Genomic DNA, 19105 nt, shown 5'->3' with positions numbered 1-19105 from the left:
GTAATCAAATGTTAGCTTTACTAGGAATACAAGATTAGTGACATTGCATTTGTTATAGACTAACTGACATTACGTATGACATTCTCTCTTCACCTTCATCTCTAGCTGGTCTCAGCCAGCCAGAGCCATCACCACTATGATACTCAGCTCAGAAGACAACCCTAGAGCCGTGTAAAAGGCTAGAAATACCACACGAGATCTCCTTAGAGCCCTCTGGAGTGAACACTTGATTTAGACCGTCTGGCGTGCCAGAAGGGTGGAGTTCAGCAAAAACCTTTGGTAGTGTTCCAATCCACTGTTCCCTGGTGCCAGGCAGGCAATCTAAACAAAGCACTGCCAGAGAGGCATTTAAGAGGATATCAAGTGAGCCTACAAATTCTATCCAGGTCTGAACGTATGGCCGGCCAGTTCAGCGGAAGCCTAGCGGCCCATTAACACCCCAGCCTTGGGCACAGAGGCCAAACCAAGAAAACACACCTAAAATCTCCTCAGTGTAACTTCATTTGGCTGCCACTCTCCTGCCCACTGATATGGCGCACACGCACACACACACACACACACACACACACTTCTCCCCCCGCCCCACTGTCTTGGATGGCATGGATGAGAGAACTATAGGCCCCTGTTACCTGGATAACTAAAAGATGCCCCTGAAAGGAGAACTATTTTTAAGCGCCATAATCAAATCACTGAGCCTCTTTCAAAGGGGTCTCTCTGGTCCAGTCGCAGAGTGAACATCTGCCCACCTAGAGCAGAGCGCAGAATAATCCCCCCCCCCCCCCCCGTGTCGTGACATGGGGTGAGGCATGGATTAAAGTCAGCCAACCAGCCTCCGTATCCACATCATCCTTGTTAATGTGCATGTATGGATCACTGTGTGTGTGTGTGTGTATGGATCACTGTGTGTGTGTATGGATCACTGTGTGTGTGTGTGTGTGTGTGTGTGTGTGTGTGTGTGTGTGTATGTGGTTGTATGGGGGGGTAGGAATTCAACAGATGCAGCTTTAGCTGGCACGGTTGTAATGCTCATCATTCCTTTTACAATGCATGAAATTATAAAAACTGACAGTGCTAAGAAAACTCCTGTTTTAATGGCTGTCTGTTTAGGTAATTGAGGTGACTGATGCAGATCAGTTTAATGGACGGATCTATGCAGGCGGGAAATTATTATAATTGTGGTGGTAAAATGCATAACATTTCTGCCGTTTCATCCTGAAACTGGTACAAATCAACAAAAACCAGAACAAGCCTCAAGGAATATATGCAGGATGTACTGCACCTTCATACTCTGAACTAATATGTATTTATTTTTTAACACACAAATATAAACAATTCAAGCCTGAGGACCCAACTGTAAGCTGTAGCCTAGTGCCAAAAGTATTTGTTATGTATCCCAGGTCCTCCCTAGTGGGCCAGATGCTGCACCAGAGAACCTTCCTCTCCTCCGGATGGGAGAGCTCACAGGAGGCCTGCTCCACCCAGGCTCCAACAGGCAGCCTGCTGACATGGAGAGGAAGGAGTGTGGAGGGACTGGACCATCTGGTGAAGGCTAGTTAGTTTGTTTTGACTTTCCCCTCTGTCTTTTTTCCACGCTCCCTACATGTCGGTTACATTTGTCCCTCTCCAGTTTTGTCTCAGTCTCTGTCCTCTCATCCATTGGCACAAGCACTTACTGACACCGCTTATAAATCATCTCTACAACAGCATTCACATTGGCAGCGAAAAGAGTCCTTATCAACATCGTTTTTCCTTGAACCTTGGTCTCATTACCCGTTTCTGATCAGAACCTTCCAAGACTAGATGATAAGACTAAAGAGCCACTGACACGTGAGGATTGAGCCGAGACCTAGCTTTCTTGGAAGGAACTCCATCTAGGCCTAAAGTCTAAAAATATGTCCTAGGCCAGGGAAAGGCAGTGAGCTAAGCTTTGGAGATTGAAGCACCCTTAAGAAGAGCCCAGGCTATACCCAATGTATTCTATATTTGGCTTATATAAATAACGCTGTCAACAAAACATATGACAAAGGTAGCGTTGGGACACAGATCGCGGTGGTTCTGATATGACTGGGGTGAAAACAGCCTGAGTGGTTGTGAAATCATGTCTACTAACAGACACATGCACCTTGTGTTACTGTTGTTAACCAACTACTATATGTAAATCCTCATTATCTGAACATGGACCGCTGTTGCGGAACAAGTTAGAGCGACTGTTGTGGACCGCTTCTTTCCTGTTTGGACAGGTCTAAATTCTCACCAGATCTTTACTGCCATGTGTCCTGAATCATACCAACACATACACATTAACAGCCATAATTAACCTCAGAATAAACATCCACAGAAAATGAGTATTTGAGCAAAACAATCCTGAGCAAAGCAATGTCTGACAGTGCCAATAAAGCGCATTGCGGTCAAAGCATGACTCGAGCATGGTTGGTTCTAGCTAGTACTTTCTGGCTAATAGAGAGCTATCATTAGCTAGATAACTCGTTACAATATCACATAGGTTACTATCCCAATGTCTCGCAATACACACCAGCGAGGCACATTTCAAGGGTATATATGTGGGACAAAATAATGAACGACATTTCTGTCCAGGATTGACGACTGACAAAAACCTGTTAGTGTCAACGCAGAATCGGTTTGCTTAGCTCGTAGCTACAGTCCAGGACCAGAGCGTTGGTTGAGAACAGCAGCACAGTATAAGGCATCGTCACACAATGCCTGATTTCAGCTTGCTAGCTACAACCACTCTGCCCCTGGCCCGGGTCAGGCAGACCAGCATAATACATAATATTGAATAATCTAGTTTCCCTTACCTTTTTCATTCTGGGGGCTTCAGCGACAGTACCATCACGATTTACAAAAGCTTCTCCGCCGTTTTGTTGCGGATCGGTCCGCTTCATCGCGGACGCCTGCGGCATCTTCACGGGGTTCGGGGTGAGAAAGCCTGGGCTCTGGTCCCCGGCTTTAACGGTGGGATCCGTCAATGGGCTGGTTGCGACAGGGTTTGGTTCGTTTTTGACTAACCCCTTTTCCTCCGAGTTGGGTGTCAGAGGTGACTCGGGTGGTACATCTTTGCTGGGGACGTCTTTTATTTCGACCTCGGCCATTTTCGCTGCCACAACCTGGACTGACATCGCTACAATTTCACAAAGTCCTTTCCCAACACAGATAACGAGGCGGCGAACGGACGTGACTGGACCACTTCTGAAAAGCTTAGGCGTTGTGGTAGTAGTAGTATCACGCCGAATTTCTCCACCCATTTACAAAATGTCCAAAACTTCCTTGGACATAATACATGCACCACTGCTGAATGGTAATACGTTTTAAAGGGAAGGGGTGAAATTGTATTCAGTCGCATGTTACTATATTTATTAAATAACAAAACGATAGATAGCGATGAATACACTTCCCAAGAAACACTGCCCTAGCAAGTGCATTATGGGAAATGCTGTTCACATAAGTGGATACGTATCAACACCAAAGTCATGAATTATAACACTTCTCTAATAATATTTTAAATGCCGATGAACATTTTGCCGATGAACATTTTGGTATGATATACTATATAGTCGTACATCATAATCAAATGTTTTGAACGTACTTTTTTTTATGCAGGAAAAGGTACAAGACTATACTGCCATCGGGTGGTCAAATGTACAAAAAATAACTGATGGCAATTTAACACAAGGTGTGTGTATTTATTTACAGGTTGAACACTATAAAAATAACATTGCTACAAACCATCGAAAACATCGGACTAAACACATAGTGGCACAAAGAAATTATGTTTCAACAGTATGAGCAAGTCTTTGTAGACATTATGAACAGAACACACAGCTTTTTTTTTATCCTTTTAAAAATGACATTCAGAAAGTATTGCTAGTATAAGCATTTTCTTAGGCAGGCCATATTAGAATATGACTTTGGCACAAACTATATCACAGGCAACCATCCATTAGCTTGGTATTCTAGCAGGATTTGTGGCATGCACACAGCTATGTATATAGTCCATAAGTTGGGGACCAAATGTCCTATTATAAATGTGGATGACACTTATTGTCCACGCCAGTGGCAGTACCTAGAACCCGATGCTATAAACAAAAGTTGTGCATTTGAATGCACTATAACTAGTGTCCTGATGTTGTGCCTTTATAGCTCTATTGCTTCCAAGGTTTATGTAAAACTGCCCTACCACTGAACAACAAACAATAACAAATCTATCAAGCACTGACCATAACTGCTATTTTCAAGCCTTGATAATTTACAAGAAAAGGGTCAGAGAGGGTTCAATCCTCAAATCTGATTAAAAAAAATGTCTGATGTAATATATGCCATCCTGATACATTCTTAGAATCCTTACAAAAAAGGTTTTCATGTTAAAATACAGTACTGCTTTTAAAGCCAATATAAAAAAAACTCATAGATCACTCCCAAAATTCACTACATTTGAGGTCACGGTTTACAAATGCCTTGTGCTGTTTCACCAAAGATAAGTAATGACAAGATGTAAATTAACGAGTTAATTTATCCTCTGAAACACACATTGTAAACAGCATCCAATAGGAAGCTCCCGGCTCATGACCTTGGGCCACAACATTCCAATTGTGAGGACACCTCCACAAATGTCAAAGTAGTGAGAACTTCCCTGTGCAGAGAAACGTTCCAAAGAGCAGAGAGCTCTCCTCAATCTCCAAATATCCACAGGATGTTAACCCCTGACAGACCAAGGTTAACTCTCCTGCAAGATGGCAAAACAAACCAATCGCAATGTTAAAATGATACGCAACAAAGAGTGACATTGTCAAATTGGCATTCATACTGACATTGGCAGGACTTCTCTATTGATGCCTATGAAAACTTTCACTCACCCCAGCATTCCAGCCTCCTTGGTTTTGATGACAAAGAGGAACATAAGAACCGTGTGGAATAGATTGTTCCTGCCCTGTTAGAGACAATCACAAGCATTCATGACCATGGCTTCAGGTTGACAAAAATGTCAGGTTGACAGTCCTCAGATAAAAAGGATGAGTAAGGGACAGGTTTTTCCACACACAAGAAGGAAACCTTGTAATCAATAATGTGATCTTTGGTCCAGGTCAGGATCAGGTGTGCGTTTGTGACATCACCTGTATCGGGTTAGAATACATTTGATGTAGGAGGGTGGTGCTCACCTTGGGCAGACTGTACACATGGCCCTGGTAGATAAGCTGATAGTGTGGAGGGTTGATGCTGCTCTGATGGACGCAAAAAAGGTTCTCATTCGTCACGTCTGTATGGAGGAAACACTTCAGGCGTTGAGGGAGAGCCAGAGAGTGGGTGCACTTGCACGGGTGTACAGCGGTGTGTGCGTGGCCTCACCAGGTTTGTCTGGAGTGTGTGTGAAGTGCTGGGAGGTGAAGGTCTTTCCGTCAGGGTACTTTGGATGGGGAGGAAGCCTCGAGTCCAGGTATGTGCACAGCAAATGCATCAGGATCTAAATGGTCCAATGAAACAAGACAATCGACGAAAAAGAAAACAGAGTTTTCCAGGCACGGTAAGTTCTAGAGGTCTGTTTTTAGACATATTAGGAAAGAGCTGGGTTAGAGTTCGACTTACAGCACAGTCTGTAGGGAGGTCTGTGTCCCACTTCCTGCTCTTCAGGTTTTCACCTCCGTTCCATCGGAAGGAGCTCATGCAGCCACTGTGGGCCAGCTCTGATAGGAACAAGACACAAATAACGTCAGAACATGTTCTAAATGTACACGCTGGAACATTATACTGCACGCTATGCTACATACCATCGAATGCACACTTGCATACAAGTGGTATCCTATGCGGTGCACTTGCTATGGGGTAGCATGCATCGCCCCTCACCTTTAACTCGTTCTACAAGGTACTCTTGGTTGGGCGTGATGTCCAGGTACTGCACAATGGCATTCATGGTGGGGATGGAGCTGGCTTTCACCACTGCAGCTTGTTTCAGGCTGCTTATACTGGCCTCTATAGGTACGGATGATGAGAGAAGAAATTTGATTGAGTTCAGCAAATCATGACTATGACTACATGTTCCATCATTCTCTAAATCCCTCTGCACAGGATTACTATATCCAACAGAGCCTACTGCCTACCCCCTATTTGTAGTTCTGGACAGCCCATCCTCCTAAGCTGGCTGTTGACTGACTCCATCTCCTTCACCAGAGGAACCAGGATGGTGTCATTTATCCACTACCAGGAGAATGAAAAACATTGTAACACACTGGCTCGCACATTACAAGCAGCCTATATTGTTGGCTGTTTTGCATCAGAGCTCATCTCTGAGGTTGTTACGGCTTTACCCACGTTTCTGAGCTTGGCGGTCCAGCTGTCTATGCTGTCCACTACCAGACGATTGGTGGTTATTCTGGCCCACACCTGAAAACCATAACGCAAGAGCATAGGTCAAGAGAGGTGGACAGACTGGTAGACAACAGTTAGTGCTTGCTTTAGGAAGGCCTAAATGAATTGGCAGACTAATAGAACAGACTTAGCTGGTTCCTTTGGGACCGACAGTCTGTCCAGATGAAAGAACAGACAGGTCTGGCTGTACTGACCTCCTCTGCGGCCTGCTTGGACCCCAGGTCGGTTTCATCTTTGTGGGCTGAGGGGGCCAGGGAGCGGCAGGCAGGCTGGTACTGGAACTTCCTCAGGCTCTGGGCGTAGTCTCCCACCGAACGGCTATAGTTCCAGAACGTTGGGCTGTGGGATGGAGACGCAGACTCAGGGCTCCCTGGAGTTGGAGGACAAACAACAGGACACAGATATATCATGGTCCATAGTCAACATTTGACAAAAGGGTGCTCGTTTTTCCAACACCGGTACAACCACAGGCTCCCAGCTAGATTACTTTATGTTAGACACTGTCCCACCACCTAAATGCCTGCATAACAGTTCACCCAGCGGATGTTTTTACAGACAACACAGCCATACCTAGCTGGCTGCGGTGGCTCTTCTCCTCCTCGGAGCGGAGGAACCTCTCCAGGAGCTTCAGGTCCTCCATGTAGTCCTCCTTGCCTCCTGGGGAGGTGAAGACGGAGGGGGAGGTGCGGTAGCGAGCCCTCAGGCTGGTGCCCTCTACTGGCCCGATGCTGCTGGGGAAGGGGGATGAGCCAGGGGAGGGGCTGTAGTTCACCACCTGACAGGAGAGAGGTTTATAAGCTGGAGCAGTCCCACGTGAACAGAAACATCGACAACAAACCTCCCGACTCAGCAACCAGATTGCATTTTAATATGATATGACAGTCACCTTTCCAAAGGCCAGGGAGGGGGAGAAGGGTCCTCCAGCACTGCCTGGGGTGGAGGGGTTGGTCAGTGGAGGACTATAACCCTGCACACAGCTGGGGGAGAACTTTGGGCTGGTGCTGGCGGGACGTGAGGGGCTGAAACTAAGCACACTCTGGCCCTGGAGGGGGGATGACTGAGGGGGGGCCGGAGTCTCCTTCTTCTCTGGTTTTTGAGGGGGGGAGGCCTGAATACCTGAGGGAGAAAATAACATCTTAGCAATTAGTCTTCTAAATATAGATTTTTGGTCTATGTCAGGTTTGCTTCACTTTTATGAAGACGAATTGATGTCTGAGTCCTTCAGAAAATATATTTCTTGCCAAAAAGCAACTACTATTATACTTGGGAACCTACTCCAGTTTCTAGTGTGTTCTCACCAGATTTCCCCAGGCCCAATAGGCGATGCTGGTCGGGGGTGACAGCAATGGTGGAGGGGGCCATTGTATATTTAAAGTACTTCCAGAAGTCAAACAGAGCATTGAGACTGAAGAGAGAGGCCAGGGCCAGTTCTGTAACAGGATAAACACTATATTCATACATCAAAGCATAAACCAAAACAAATATATATATATATATATATATATATTACTCTCACTACTGTGATCCAAACAGTTCAACAGTTATTTCTTTTATGAAGGACTGTAGGTCACGTACCAATGTACCAAATTGGCCAGTATGTTATGTTGTAGTAGCGGCTTAGTAGTTTCCCTGACCTGCAAAGAAAATAGACAGATAACATAGCAGTGAGAAGGGAACCAAATTAATTTAGGATAATTTGTTGTTAAACAGGAGGTGTCTCACAAATTCACGAACGTACATTTCCGTGTAGATCATGCCTGCGAGTGATACGTTGAGTACAGCCCATGCTAGCACCACTTGTCGTGCCTGCTCCTCCCTCCTCATCCTCATCGTCCGGTCGATAAGAGTTGACATGCCGTCCTTCGTTGGTGTCATCAACCACATACCACGATTACCTACCTGCGACACCGATATGTAAACTTTGGTTAAGGGTCACAGAAACAGACAGCTTGCTTGTAAACAGAGTTCCACATGCACACTAATACTCTCTGGCTGTTGCTAGCTAGCTAGAATGCTAGTGCTAACGTTAATAATAGAACACGAGACAATACCATTGCAATTCACAGAGGTCAGCTGCATACATATATTGCCATAATATACATACATAACCAGACCAACATGTGCAGTTCTGTTTATGTGAATTATGTCAACAGATAGTTGTTACACACCGTTAGCTGATTAGCGACGGCGCTGCACCATTCGTATTTCACCCGGATGTAGTTTGTCGATGTTTGAAGTGTACTTCTGAGTTTGAGTATTTGGCAGTTACCCAAAGCAGAAGAGGCGGAGCTGAGGTGTTATTTGACAACCGCCAGATAGCGCAACTGTAGCGCTGCCGCCATTTTGGACTGAGACAACAGTTTAAGCACTATATTCTATACTCTTTGATTAAAGTACACAACCCAATACTGTACTGACACCATGAGCACAAAAACGAAGTCTAAATGGAAAAACAGCCGAAAATTATGTTCAGCAATTAACTGTATGAACTATCAGTTCAACAGTCAACATCTTGCTTTTCACCGTTTCCCTGCAAATCCTGACAGGTAATAATGTTTCACAAAAAATGTATAAAGTATTTTTAAGTTTGAGCGATGATAGCGTCAGCTACAGTACAGTCGAAGGTAACTATTGTATACCTCACCTGCTATTAGCCCACGTTTCTTTTGCCTACTACTGTGCTGTACTGTGTATTACAAACCGCAGGTCCTTCAGTAGCCATAACAATCATATTAATTTAAAATAATACGGATATGCCTCGTAAGAATGGGGTTATTAAAATTTGAGACTGCGAGATTATACCCTAAACTTTCCCTTCCTGCTTTAGAATGAATGTAGCCTAGTTTTTTCTGAGAGAGTTTCTCAGTTGTTCTTGTCAATTGTAATATGTTAATTGTAAAGTAGCTCACAAGTGAAATGAATGAACGAATTAATTTACAGGTGTGCAAGATGGGTGCAGAATCTCAGGAATGTATCTTTGAAAGGGATAACCTCTCAGCGACTCCATCAGAGCTACAGGGTGTGCAGTGCACATTTTGACCCTAGCCAGTTCAAGAGGCCATCTGATGTGTATGTATATACTGAACACATTTTACTATCAAGTAAAAAATACTTTTAGAGATGAATCTGCCAATAAAGGGTATTCATCTATCTTTTTGATTATCTTGTAGCCATGCTGGATTGAAATGGGATGCAGTGCCCACAAAGGATGCCTCTAACCATCCACCCCTTCTGGACTTGAAGTTACGGAGAAAGCCACCAAAGAAACGTAAGATTCTCCTTGTATAAATACAGGGATACAGAGTGCATTATCCGGTCAGGTAGTCGTATTATCCATTTAGGAGTAAGTCTTATCTATTAATTGATAGAAATACCTTTGTTGTTTGGCTGTAAAGTGCTTTTAGTTGAAATCTTTCCCCAAATAATGTGTGGTTTTTTTTACAGGCAAAAAGAGTAATGTTGTTCAACCATCAAATGCAGCCTCATCCTCTGCAGACAGTGTTTCAGAGACAGACATCACAACACCTGATGCTACTGTAGCAGGACCTTCGATGCCCCTGACACCACTGTTGCCACTGACACCACTGTTGCCACAGACACCACCGTTGCCACTGACACCACTGTTGCCACAGACACCACTGTTGCCACCGACGTCATTGCCAACAAACTCTGAAGCTGTTGCCAAGGAACGTGCCCTGAAGATGAAGATCAGGAGCCTGGAGTCCCAGGTGTGTAAGCTGAAGAAAAAAGTGAGGGAACACGTCCAGCTAAAGAAGACCAGAACGACTGTTCAGTCAGTGTTGAAACAGTTGAAGGAACTCTTACCAGCCAAAGCCTATGCTTTTATGAGTACACAGATACGGGTGTCTCAACGCAAGGCTCTTGGTGTCCGGTGGACTAGTCAGGAAAAAGCTTTTTTCTTGGCTCTGCTCCAGGCCAGTCCAAAATGTTACAAGCTACTGTTTGATGTGTTCTCTATGCCATCTGTCCGCACACTGCAGAAGCTTAACTCAGCTGAACGTCGCTATACCTCCCAGGATGGTCCCAGGATTGCCATCAATTCTAAGGTTTTGGACGACCACAGTTATGTGACTGCTGATCGTAGAGAAGCTGAGATGGATTCCATGTGGAAATCTGCAGATCCAGTAGTCACTGCTAATATAGGAACCACATCGGACCAGGTAGAGGAACCAATGGACTATCTACTAGACAGTCAGTTTGATTCCCACTAAACACCTTTTTGTAGCTCTTGAGATCATGGTATAGCCCTTTTTACAAAACAGAGGGGGGTGGTGTGTGACAAGGAGAATTACAAAAAGTCACTTATCTACATGGTTAGATATACAGTATACAGATCAAAATTCATCATATTTCATGCACACAAAATCGCGTATAAGTCATCAGTAAATCATCTGTAATTCATGTAACTGAAGGAATGGTTTTCACATTTCGGCTTGGTTCTTCAACAAATGTAATAAGCACGTAAATAATTTTTATGTAATATTTATATAGCAATATATGTATATAATTGTTTAACAAATTATTTTGGAAGCAACATTAAATATATGGGGTGAAATATTGATAATTTTGTACCTTTATACAGCATATTTATTGGAGTGACATTTAATTGGATTCACAGTCCAAAATGGCAGAGACAGGGCTCTGCAGCTGTTGCAATGGAACAAACTATTAAGCTTCACCTGTTGTGTTTCTATACTTTGATACCTACATACCAGACCATAACCCACATCCCAGTTCCCCTTGCTCCTGGCATGAGTCAGCAACCAATATAATCTAGTACTGTTAAGGAACGAATACAGAAATATAAACAAAGATATTTATTTAACAACACACTCACATTCATTCAGCACCAGAACACAGTCTTGATTTGAACTAAATTCTTCTCTTCCATAAATACTTTGAGTAAAAAGTGACTTATGTACAAAATAACAATATGATCCAGACAAATTCCAAGAGGTTCACTGCCATGTGACACACTTAAAAAGCTAAAATATTTTCTTTATCAAGATGAGTACACACATCTCAATATTATGTCAATTTCATATACTCAGTGTACGTCATGAAAATGTGAAGTTGTCTGCTATTATCAATGTGATTTTGTTTGCTGTGACATATGTATGCTGTATGGCATTTTAATTGGTTCATTGTGCCCATTGTTTGGCAAGCATCCGGACAAAAGAATTTAGACTGAACAGAAAAGATACAAATACATAGTAAAAACAAAAGCCCAATAAATTAACATGATAAATGAGGCACAATAGAATGCTGAGTCAATGATGAGGTGATAAGGATTTTTCGGAAGCATAACCACTTACTTCTAAAGCACAGTCCTCGCTGCTTGTTGGATCGATAAGTCTTTCCACTCCTCCACCTCCACTATCGTTCTCCTCCTCCTCCTCTTCCTCCTCCTCCTCCTCTTCCTCCCCCTCCTCATCCTGCCGGGGACCCCTGTCCGTTTTGGGGCCCTTACAGATCTTGAGGTGGCGTGTGAGGTGGTACTTGGTGAGGAAGGCCTTGTGACACTTCTCACAGATGTAGTCCCGCCTGCCCTCGTGAGAGTTCATGTGTTTCTTCAGGTGGTTGGTGTTCAGGAAGTGTTTGTCACACTTCGGACACTGGATCTGGCGCTCCCTGGTGGTACAAAAGGAGGTGGGGAAATTGACGGGAGAAGTTAATCCATTTAGAAAGACCACAAATAACCCTTGAGAAGCACTGTCATCGATATAACCACAGATAGCTTCATGCACCACACCCTCTACTGTGTATCCCGGAGGACAGCCAACATGGGTCTTACTGAGTGTGCGTGAACATGTGCTGCTTGAGGTCGTGCTTCCTGATGAACGTCCTGTCACAGAGTTCGCAGTTCATCTTCTTGGCTCCCGTGTGGATCACCATGTGAGACGCCACGTGGGACTTCTGGGTGAAGGACTTCTCACACACCGTACACCTGTAGTTCTTCTGACCTGGGAGGAGGTCCACCACAGCAACCATCACGTTCAGTGGGTGTAGACAGACACAGCGTGGCCATGAATCGATTGTCAGACGTTAAGCGTGCGTGTGCGACAAAGACAGAGGAAGTTAAGAGTGACAGAGAGACTTGAAATGGGACAGAAATGGAGTTTCCATGTCCCGTGTGTTCGCCAGTGACCTCACCTGTGTGGATCCTGAGGTGCATGCGCAGGTTACTGGGGTCACTGAAGGCCTTGCTGCAGTATTCACACTTGTGTGGCTTCATGCCCACGTGACCCATGAAGTGGACGTTGAGCTTGGTGGTGGTGGTGAAGGCCCTGGAGCACACGCTGCACTTAAACCTCCTCTCCCTCGCGTGGCCGTGACCGGCAGTGTTCGCGTTGGTGCCGGAGAGGCTGTTGTTATGCGAGTGGCAGGGCCAGGGGGAAGAGGAGGAGCTCGAGGTCCCATTGGCTAGTTTCTCTTCCTGGTGGGCGTGGTGTTGCTGCTGCTGCTGTTGCTGCGAGTGGTCCTGAGAGGGGCTGTGGGCATGGGGGTGGCTGTGGCTGTTATGGCTGTTTAGGTGAGACTTGAGTTCAGCGAAGGAGGAGCATTCTTTCCCACACTGACAGACTTGACCCTCAGGCACCTGGGAGACAACTACACATGGGGGACAGGACACAGATCCTCAAGTAAGATTCAAAACATCGCACTCTCAGCCAACATGAGTTCAAGGTCAACTCTTCAATATGACCGCATAACCGGGAAAGTTTGGTCTCACTCAAGGAGACTGATTGAAAACAAAGGGGGTCAACTGAACTGCGTTCCTACCCATCTGCCTGCAGTAGTCTCTGGTGTAGTAGAAGAGCAGTTCCTGGTCAGGCAGGATCTCGGTGGAGGTGCAGAAGAACAGCTTGCCGTTGTCAGGGTAGGCCACCAGGTTCTGTTCCTCACTGGTCCTGCACACAGAACGTCATCACCATCACGTTTCAATATCATTCTTCAGAGGCTTGCCCTCTGAGATGTTCTGTTGTCTAGACACCTACATGTATACATATAACGTACATGCATGTCTGATTTGTATTTTAAATTATATGTATGCTCTCTGTATGCATCTACAGTTCGAATTTATTAACTGGTGAATAGGCTTGCAAGAGAGCGAGAGCGTTACCTTGCCTTTCGGACAAACATCATCCAGTTGCATTCGTTCTCATCTGTGGTCACAATGCAGAACTCCAAAACGTTGTTGTGGAACATCTGAAACAGGAACATGGATGGTGTCACTAGCTTTGCCGTTATGCACACTTCATAATCAGGCTGTAAATATCAGCCTACTGACCTTCCATATCTGGGGTGTGTCCTTGTCCGGCCAATCAGAAAGGTCGACATTGCTACAGTGCTGCCCAACCATTGGCCCGAAGCAGGTCCTGGGGGGAATGATGTCTCGCGCAAACACACCTGAGACACAGAGAAACACACTTAGTATATGATGCACACGTGATGACACACAAACACACACTTGTTGAGATGTGTGTCTGACTTACCCAAAGGCTCGCCAGCTACGGAGATGCGGAGGCAGAGGGGGCGGGGCAGGGAGAGACGGGCTCGGCTCTGGATGGGCGTGTCAGGGATGAAGGTGACTGGACCGTGTTCTGGGCAGTCGGAGGGATAGGAGCGTTCACAAAGGGTACACCCTGTAAACACACAACACAGATCACGTTAACAGACGGAGATTTTCGCCAAACCACTGCACTGGCACAACGGTTGAATTTGTGTATTTGGACTTCAATCCAAATGACAGTGACAGTCAAAATGGCATGCAGAGTAAGACTCACAGATGGTGAAGGCGGTGACCATGTTCTCCTTGTTGGACGTTGAATCCTCCAGCTGCAGGGTGGAGTTGACCAGCACCAGGCTGTTCTCTGGCCCCAGGGACACCTCGGCTGTGATGGGGGACACGTTTACCTGCTCCAGCCCCATCCCCGTGTGCCCATGCAGGGATACGGGCTCCAACTGGGATTGGGGAGCCATGGAGCCTGACAGGACCACACTGACCACCCCGGAGTTCAGCTCGCCCGACGTATGGAGGGCCTCCCCCAGGCCCCCTCCTCCTCCTCCCCCTGCGTTCCCTACCCGACCCCCCAGGTGTTCAGGTTCCATCACCACCGACAGCTCCAGCCCAGGGGGTCCATGCAGGGGCATCACACTCCCAGAAGAGTCCACCCCACCCAGGCCTTCGTGGTTCTGAGACCTCCCCCCAAGCTGCTGCTGGTTCTCAGCCACCACCCCTACCCCCTCCATAGAGGCCAGCTCCTCCCTCATGCGGTCAGGGGACATGGGGCTGCTGACTCGGGACTCCATGGCTAGTCCATTGGAGTCCAGCTGCACCTCGTGGTTGCCGCCCGAGTGAAGGTCCCCCTGACCCCCCACCTGTCGGGAGTCCAGGGACACCAGACCTTGCTCTAGGGGGCCTCCCGTTCCACTGTAGTGGTCCATGCCTGGGGGGTTGTTGCTGGGCACGGCCAGAGTCCCATCCATGTTGAGGCTGCTAGGGTGGATGTATTGGGGAGGTGGACGGTCAGCCAGGTAGGACAGGATACCTTCCGAGAGAGAACATAGCAAATACTGTAAGGTTCACATGTTCACTAACCTCCAACTCCAGCCACTATGGAAGATGCCTGGCAAAATACACTAATCACATTCGACTCAAAGTGAATAGATAATAAAATATGTCTAGGAGCAATCCATGAATGTTCTAGAACTATAAATGATCCATAAATAAGGGCTACAATTAGTTGGAAAAAGAAGTACAGTACAGCACACTTCTGTCAAACACTACCAGGTAGTATGTGTCTGAAGTAGCTGCTCTCCAGGTGTGGGTAGGGTGGAGGAGGCAGCGAGTAGTTCCTCTCAGGGAGGCCACACATCACCCCTGCATGCGGAAGCATGAGGGACAGGGCTGACGGCAAGGACCCTAGAGAAGGACCCAAGCTGGGTATGGCCACCGGCATGCCTGCAGAAAAACAACGTCTTCTTATCTCTCTGCCTTACAGAAAAGTAAACACATCTTGAAGAGAAAGGTCTTGTACAGAAGCTCATTGAAGCTTTGTTCTGACCAGAAAAGTGTAGTCACCTGCTGTGGGTATTGGGTTGTGGGTCGGGGAGGTGGGCAGACCCATGTGGCTGGCACTCACAGAGGGCACACTAAGCTGGTCCATGCCCACTGGACTGAGGTTCATGTCATTCATTCTGGAAAGATAAGATTCAGGGTCTTTAAGACAGAGTAGTTGACTGTTTATAGCTCGCTAGCTAAACAGCTACAGGCACTAGGAACAGGAGCTGGATAAACTGTAACTAACTGGTTACCTGATTGTTCAGAGGTTCATTTTCACTAACGACGACGCGGAGATTGCATTCCAATGCTTACAGAGGAGAGACATAATAACATTAGGCAATATTTTAAACACATTGCAAGACATACACCGTTGGTTAGCTATTTAGATTATGCGAACAGTTTAAAGTCTAAGTTAGCTAGCTGGTACAGCTTCACTGACAAGCTATCTTCAAAATGTGTCATTGGCAGCTCTATTTAGTAGCTTGATACTCACATTCTTCATGTTAATTTGAAGTATGTTAAACGTTTGGCTTGTTAGCTAGAGCTAGCTAGCTACTAGCTAAATAGCCTAGCTAGCTAGACAAGCCATTATCTGAAGATTCTATTCAATACAACCAAATAATGGAGTCTACGTCAAGCACATATTTGATCGTAGGAGTTTATTGACCTAATGATGTAATACGGTCTGCATCCTGTTTAAAATAAATGAACTAAAACGTTGTTGAAGACTGTGTGAAAACAATAACATACCAAGATATCCTCCCTGAACGCGTCCATGACATTGTGTGCTGTTGTTACTGGGCATGCGCAGCAGGAGCTGTGTCACAGGATGTGTGCACCGTTTCATGAGTATGTATTTTACAATTATAATAACTGTCACAAAAGTACATAGTGAGCCCAGGTGTAGCTAACAAACCTGTAGTTATGTAAATCGATAAACCAGGATAGTTTTTTCTCACCTGGCCAACTACAGTTAGTGCGCTAGGCAGATAGTTTATTTATTTTAGAGATAAGAGCATGGAGGTGGTAAAAAGCTGTATCTCCGCCCAGTTCATAACAGCCTCAACTATTATAACCAAAAGAAAAGTTGACATTCGTCACATTGGCGGATTTGGTCAACTGGGTCACACATCACCAAAGTTTAGGAAAGTCCTTTACCAAACGGACAAACGATCAACGCATGATGAGAGATGATGAAGAACTTGAGAGGAGGTAAAACCCATTAATTAATTGTCTGATGGGCTGGAACGTTGCTATTTTATTATGCACCATTACTATATCGTTTCCACAGGACCCTAAATACTGATAAATACGTTCTTTTCAGAGAAATGTCTCACCACGCCGAGCAGTTTTTCGAGCGAATCCCATACGTCCGACCCTTGGCGCTTGGCATCTCCATGGAGCATCACGCAGCGCAATACAAGGACGCACTAGGACTGGCGCCATTTCACCTGGATGCAACTTACTTGGGCCCAGTTTATGGTCCTAGATTCGCAGGGCGGCTTTCCTATTTTCCTTTTCACGGGCATCTCGACATGTATGACTATTCCTTCGAGCCCACGTTTATCCGCAAACGAAACGAGAGGGAGCGGCAACGTGTGCGCTGCGTGAACGAGGGTTATACGCGTCTTCGTGAGCATCTACCCCAAGAGTTCGAGGACAAACGACTCAGCAAGGTAGAGACGCTGCGCGCAGCAATAGACTACATTAAACACTTGCAGGGTCTCTTGGACTTCAACGGATCTACTGGTGGAATTGAAATGTCACTTGGAGAGAGGCGCATCAGTGCGTCAGCGCCGCAGAGGGCAGAGTGTAATAACAGCGATGGGGAGTCCAGAGCCAGCCTGAGCGACTGTGGAGAGGTTCATTACTAGAGTGAAATGCTAAAACTATTTAGCGTACTTATGACAAACGGTCAAATGAATTATGTTGCCATGCCCTGCTACATGAGGTGTCACCATCAAATGCTTAAACTAGCATGTTGCATTATTTTTCTAGAAGGGAAATAGATCACAGTTCTTGCGTTTCTGAGTCTGGAGTCATCTCCAGCTTTTGTTCATGTCTGTTTCATGTTTGTTTGCAACACATACAATTATGGTAATGCCCTGTATGTAGATATAATACATTTAACTTTCCTTTACTCTATTGCAATCTTTGAAGTTATACCTTTGAAGGTAATGCACTCAAGTGATTAAATTAGAGATGGTACATGCAACTACAAACAGTATTTGGGGATGATTAAAACAATTTCAAATTTAACATCTGTGTGTAATCATAACTGAGTTGATGACATAATTGCTCATAAGAATCAGCGTTTATACAAAGCTGATTGCTATTATTATTGGAAAGCAATTGGTTTCATATGATATTTCAACGACATTCCCAAGTCTCTTCCACCTCCTCCTCGACCCCCATCTGGAGTAGTTTTCCGTGGCGCATCTCTCTAATAGCCTGAGGAATGCATTTGAAAAGAAAGCCCTCAGCCTCAGAGAGGAAGCTCAGAGGTAAACACCAGAATGCTGTCACACATCCCTCCATCCTCCACTCCATTTATTTATCTGTTTATCTTTCCACCCTTCTCCTCATACCTGCACCGGGGTAGCGTGCACTTCCTATATCTCTCTGATAGGGAAACCGCAGAAAGGACAAACATTAATACAGGCACATACAGCGTGTTGGTTGCAGTGGGAGAGAGGGAGAGCAGCAGGGTCGAGAGCAGGTGAACCGTGCTGGCAAGGAACAATGATGTTCAGTGTCATAGAGGCATGACGCATCCACACAAAGGTGTTTGGTTGTGTAATGCACGTTAGAAGCAATAATTACCTGAGTGCAGGTACCCAGGTGGGTATATATGGTTCAGTACAAATGTTAAGATGGGGTGCAGGAGCTACTTTTATTAAAAGAAAACTCTGCCATTATGGATGTTTTCTGTTTTGGTTGAGATTTCAATCAGATTCCTGCATAGATTTCTCAGGTGCTTGCATACCTGGCGCGAAGCAATTTCGTAGGTTTTGTTGTTGCTAATGGGTGGGTGTGATTTTGCATTGAGGGGAAGATGTCTGATAGAGAACATCTCTTACCATACAGGCATGAATGTGTGTTGCACAAAGTGTATTTCATCTCTCTTTCTCTCTCTGTGCAAGGAAATTATTATACTGTATATGTCTGTTCTTGCAGAAGTATCAACCCAAACACAAACAGCAACAGCATCCCTTCTCTGCGCCAAACAGAGAAGCACAGGCACTGAGCCAACATCGTCTCTTGGGTTAAAACACACTTGGGGACAATCACCTTCTCCACATCCTCACTCCTTTATGATCACCCACTGCACTGTCCTGGGAACAGGTCGGCAAAGAATGGCAGGTGAACATAACAACAGGAAACTGGGGCAGCCATGGAAACCATCACAGGCAGAACACGAGACAGATTGATAGCAGATATACTGTCAAGCAGAATAGTTCAGCCAATTCGCCTCCAACTCAGTTAATGTTCACCTCGTATTGTAAAAATGACATTTGGGCTGGTGGTGGACATTCAAATAGATTAGCCCATTGTTAAAGTGTATATTCCTTTAGGAGGACAAAAGCCAACAGTGGTGTGTGTGTGAAATATGTGTTTGTGTGTGTCAGGTCTCTGCATGTG

At 45.5% G+C, this 19105-nt stretch overlaps 3 protein-coding genes across 3 annotated transcripts; 1 reads left to right on the top strand and 2 right to left on the bottom strand.

The window, feature by feature from the left end:
• Positions 1 to 3676: 3676 nt before the first annotated feature.
• Positions 3677 to 8627, bottom strand: tmem209 (transmembrane protein 209). The gene is made up of 15 exons (XM_047022710.1): positions 8547 to 8627; positions 8117 to 8277; positions 7954 to 8012; positions 7677 to 7808; positions 7265 to 7494; positions 6949 to 7153; positions 6573 to 6748; positions 6322 to 6393; positions 6111 to 6207; positions 5857 to 5982; positions 5599 to 5696; positions 5362 to 5476; positions 5175 to 5272; positions 4872 to 4945; positions 3677 to 4741 (listed from the first exon to the last, which is right to left on the bottom strand). The coding sequence occupies exons 2-15, from the start codon at positions 8260 to 8262 to the stop codon at positions 4687 to 4689; spliced, it is 1683 nt and encodes a 560-aa protein (XP_046878666.1). The 5' UTR covers positions 8263 to 8277; positions 8547 to 8627; the 3' UTR covers positions 3677 to 4686.
• A 172-nt stretch (positions 8628 to 8799) lies between these two features.
• On the top strand, positions 8800 to 10887 carry LOC124469424 (THAP domain-containing protein 1-like). Its single transcript, XM_047022711.1, has 4 exons — positions 8800 to 8924; positions 9319 to 9447; positions 9549 to 9646; positions 9823 to 10887. Exons 1-4 carry the CDS (start codon positions 8800 to 8802, stop codon positions 10608 to 10610), a joined length of 1140 nt encoding a protein of 379 aa, XP_046878667.1. The 3' UTR covers positions 10611 to 10887.
• Positions 10888 to 11201: 314 nt separating this feature from the next.
• Positions 11202 to 16285, bottom strand: prdm4 (PR domain containing 4). The gene is made up of 12 exons (XM_047023104.1): positions 16214 to 16285; positions 15715 to 15770; positions 15482 to 15597; positions 15188 to 15361; positions 14184 to 14948; positions 13893 to 14042; positions 13688 to 13806; positions 13520 to 13605; positions 13180 to 13307; positions 12553 to 13008; positions 12194 to 12362; positions 11202 to 12030 (listed from the first exon to the last, which is right to left on the bottom strand). Exons 3-12 carry the CDS (start codon positions 15594 to 15596, stop codon positions 11670 to 11672), a joined length of 2523 nt encoding a protein of 840 aa, XP_046879060.1. The 5' UTR covers position 15597; positions 15715 to 15770; positions 16214 to 16285; the 3' UTR covers positions 11202 to 11669.
• Positions 16286 to 19105: the final 2820 nt, after the last annotated feature.

This window comes from Hypomesus transpacificus, chromosome 7 (assembly GCF_021917145.1).
Source record: "Hypomesus transpacificus isolate Combined female chromosome 7, fHypTra1, whole genome shotgun sequence".
NCBI classification, from domain to species: Eukaryota; Metazoa; Chordata; class Actinopteri; order Osmeriformes; family Osmeridae; genus Hypomesus; species Hypomesus transpacificus.
This window is presented reverse-complemented; position numbering and strand designations above follow the sequence as displayed.

Excerpts from the sequence above, each read along its gene's own strand:
- prdm4 (XM_047023104.1), bottom strand. The coding sequence starts at position 15,596 with ATGAATGACATGAACCTCAGTCCAGTGGGCATGGACCAGCTTAGTGTG. Across the intron at positions 14,949-15,187 it reads CTTCAGACACATACTACCTG|GTATCCTGTCCTACCTGGCT; the intron begins GTAGTGTTTGAC and ends CTCTCTCGGAAG. Across the intron at positions 13,308-13,519 it reads ATGTTTGTCCGAAAGGCAAG|GACCAGTGAGGAACAGAACC; the intron begins GTAACGCTCTCG and ends TTCTGTGTGCAG.
- tmem209 (XM_047022710.1), bottom strand. The coding sequence starts at position 8,262 with ATGTGGTTGATGACACCAACGAAGGACGGCATGTCAACTCTTATCGAC. Across the intron at positions 5,697-5,856 it reads CCTTGTAGAACGAGTTAAAG|AGCTGGCCCACAGTGGCTGC; the intron begins GTGAGGGGCGAT and ends TGTTCCTATCAG. Across the intron at positions 5,273-5,361 it reads ACACACTCCAGACAAACCTG|ACGTGACGAATGAGAACCTT; the intron begins GTGAGGCCACGC and ends TCCTCCATACAG.
- LOC124469424 (XM_047022711.1), top strand. The coding sequence starts at position 8,800 with ATGAGCACAAAAACGAAGTCTAAATGGAAAAACAGCCGAAAATTATGT. Across the intron at positions 8,925-9,318 it reads TTCCCTGCAAATCCTGACAG|GTGTGCAAGATGGGTGCAGA; the intron begins GTAATAATGTTT and ends ATTAATTTACAG. Across the intron at positions 9,448-9,548 it reads TTCAAGAGGCCATCTGATGT|CCATGCTGGATTGAAATGGG; the intron begins GTATGTATATAC and ends ATTATCTTGTAG.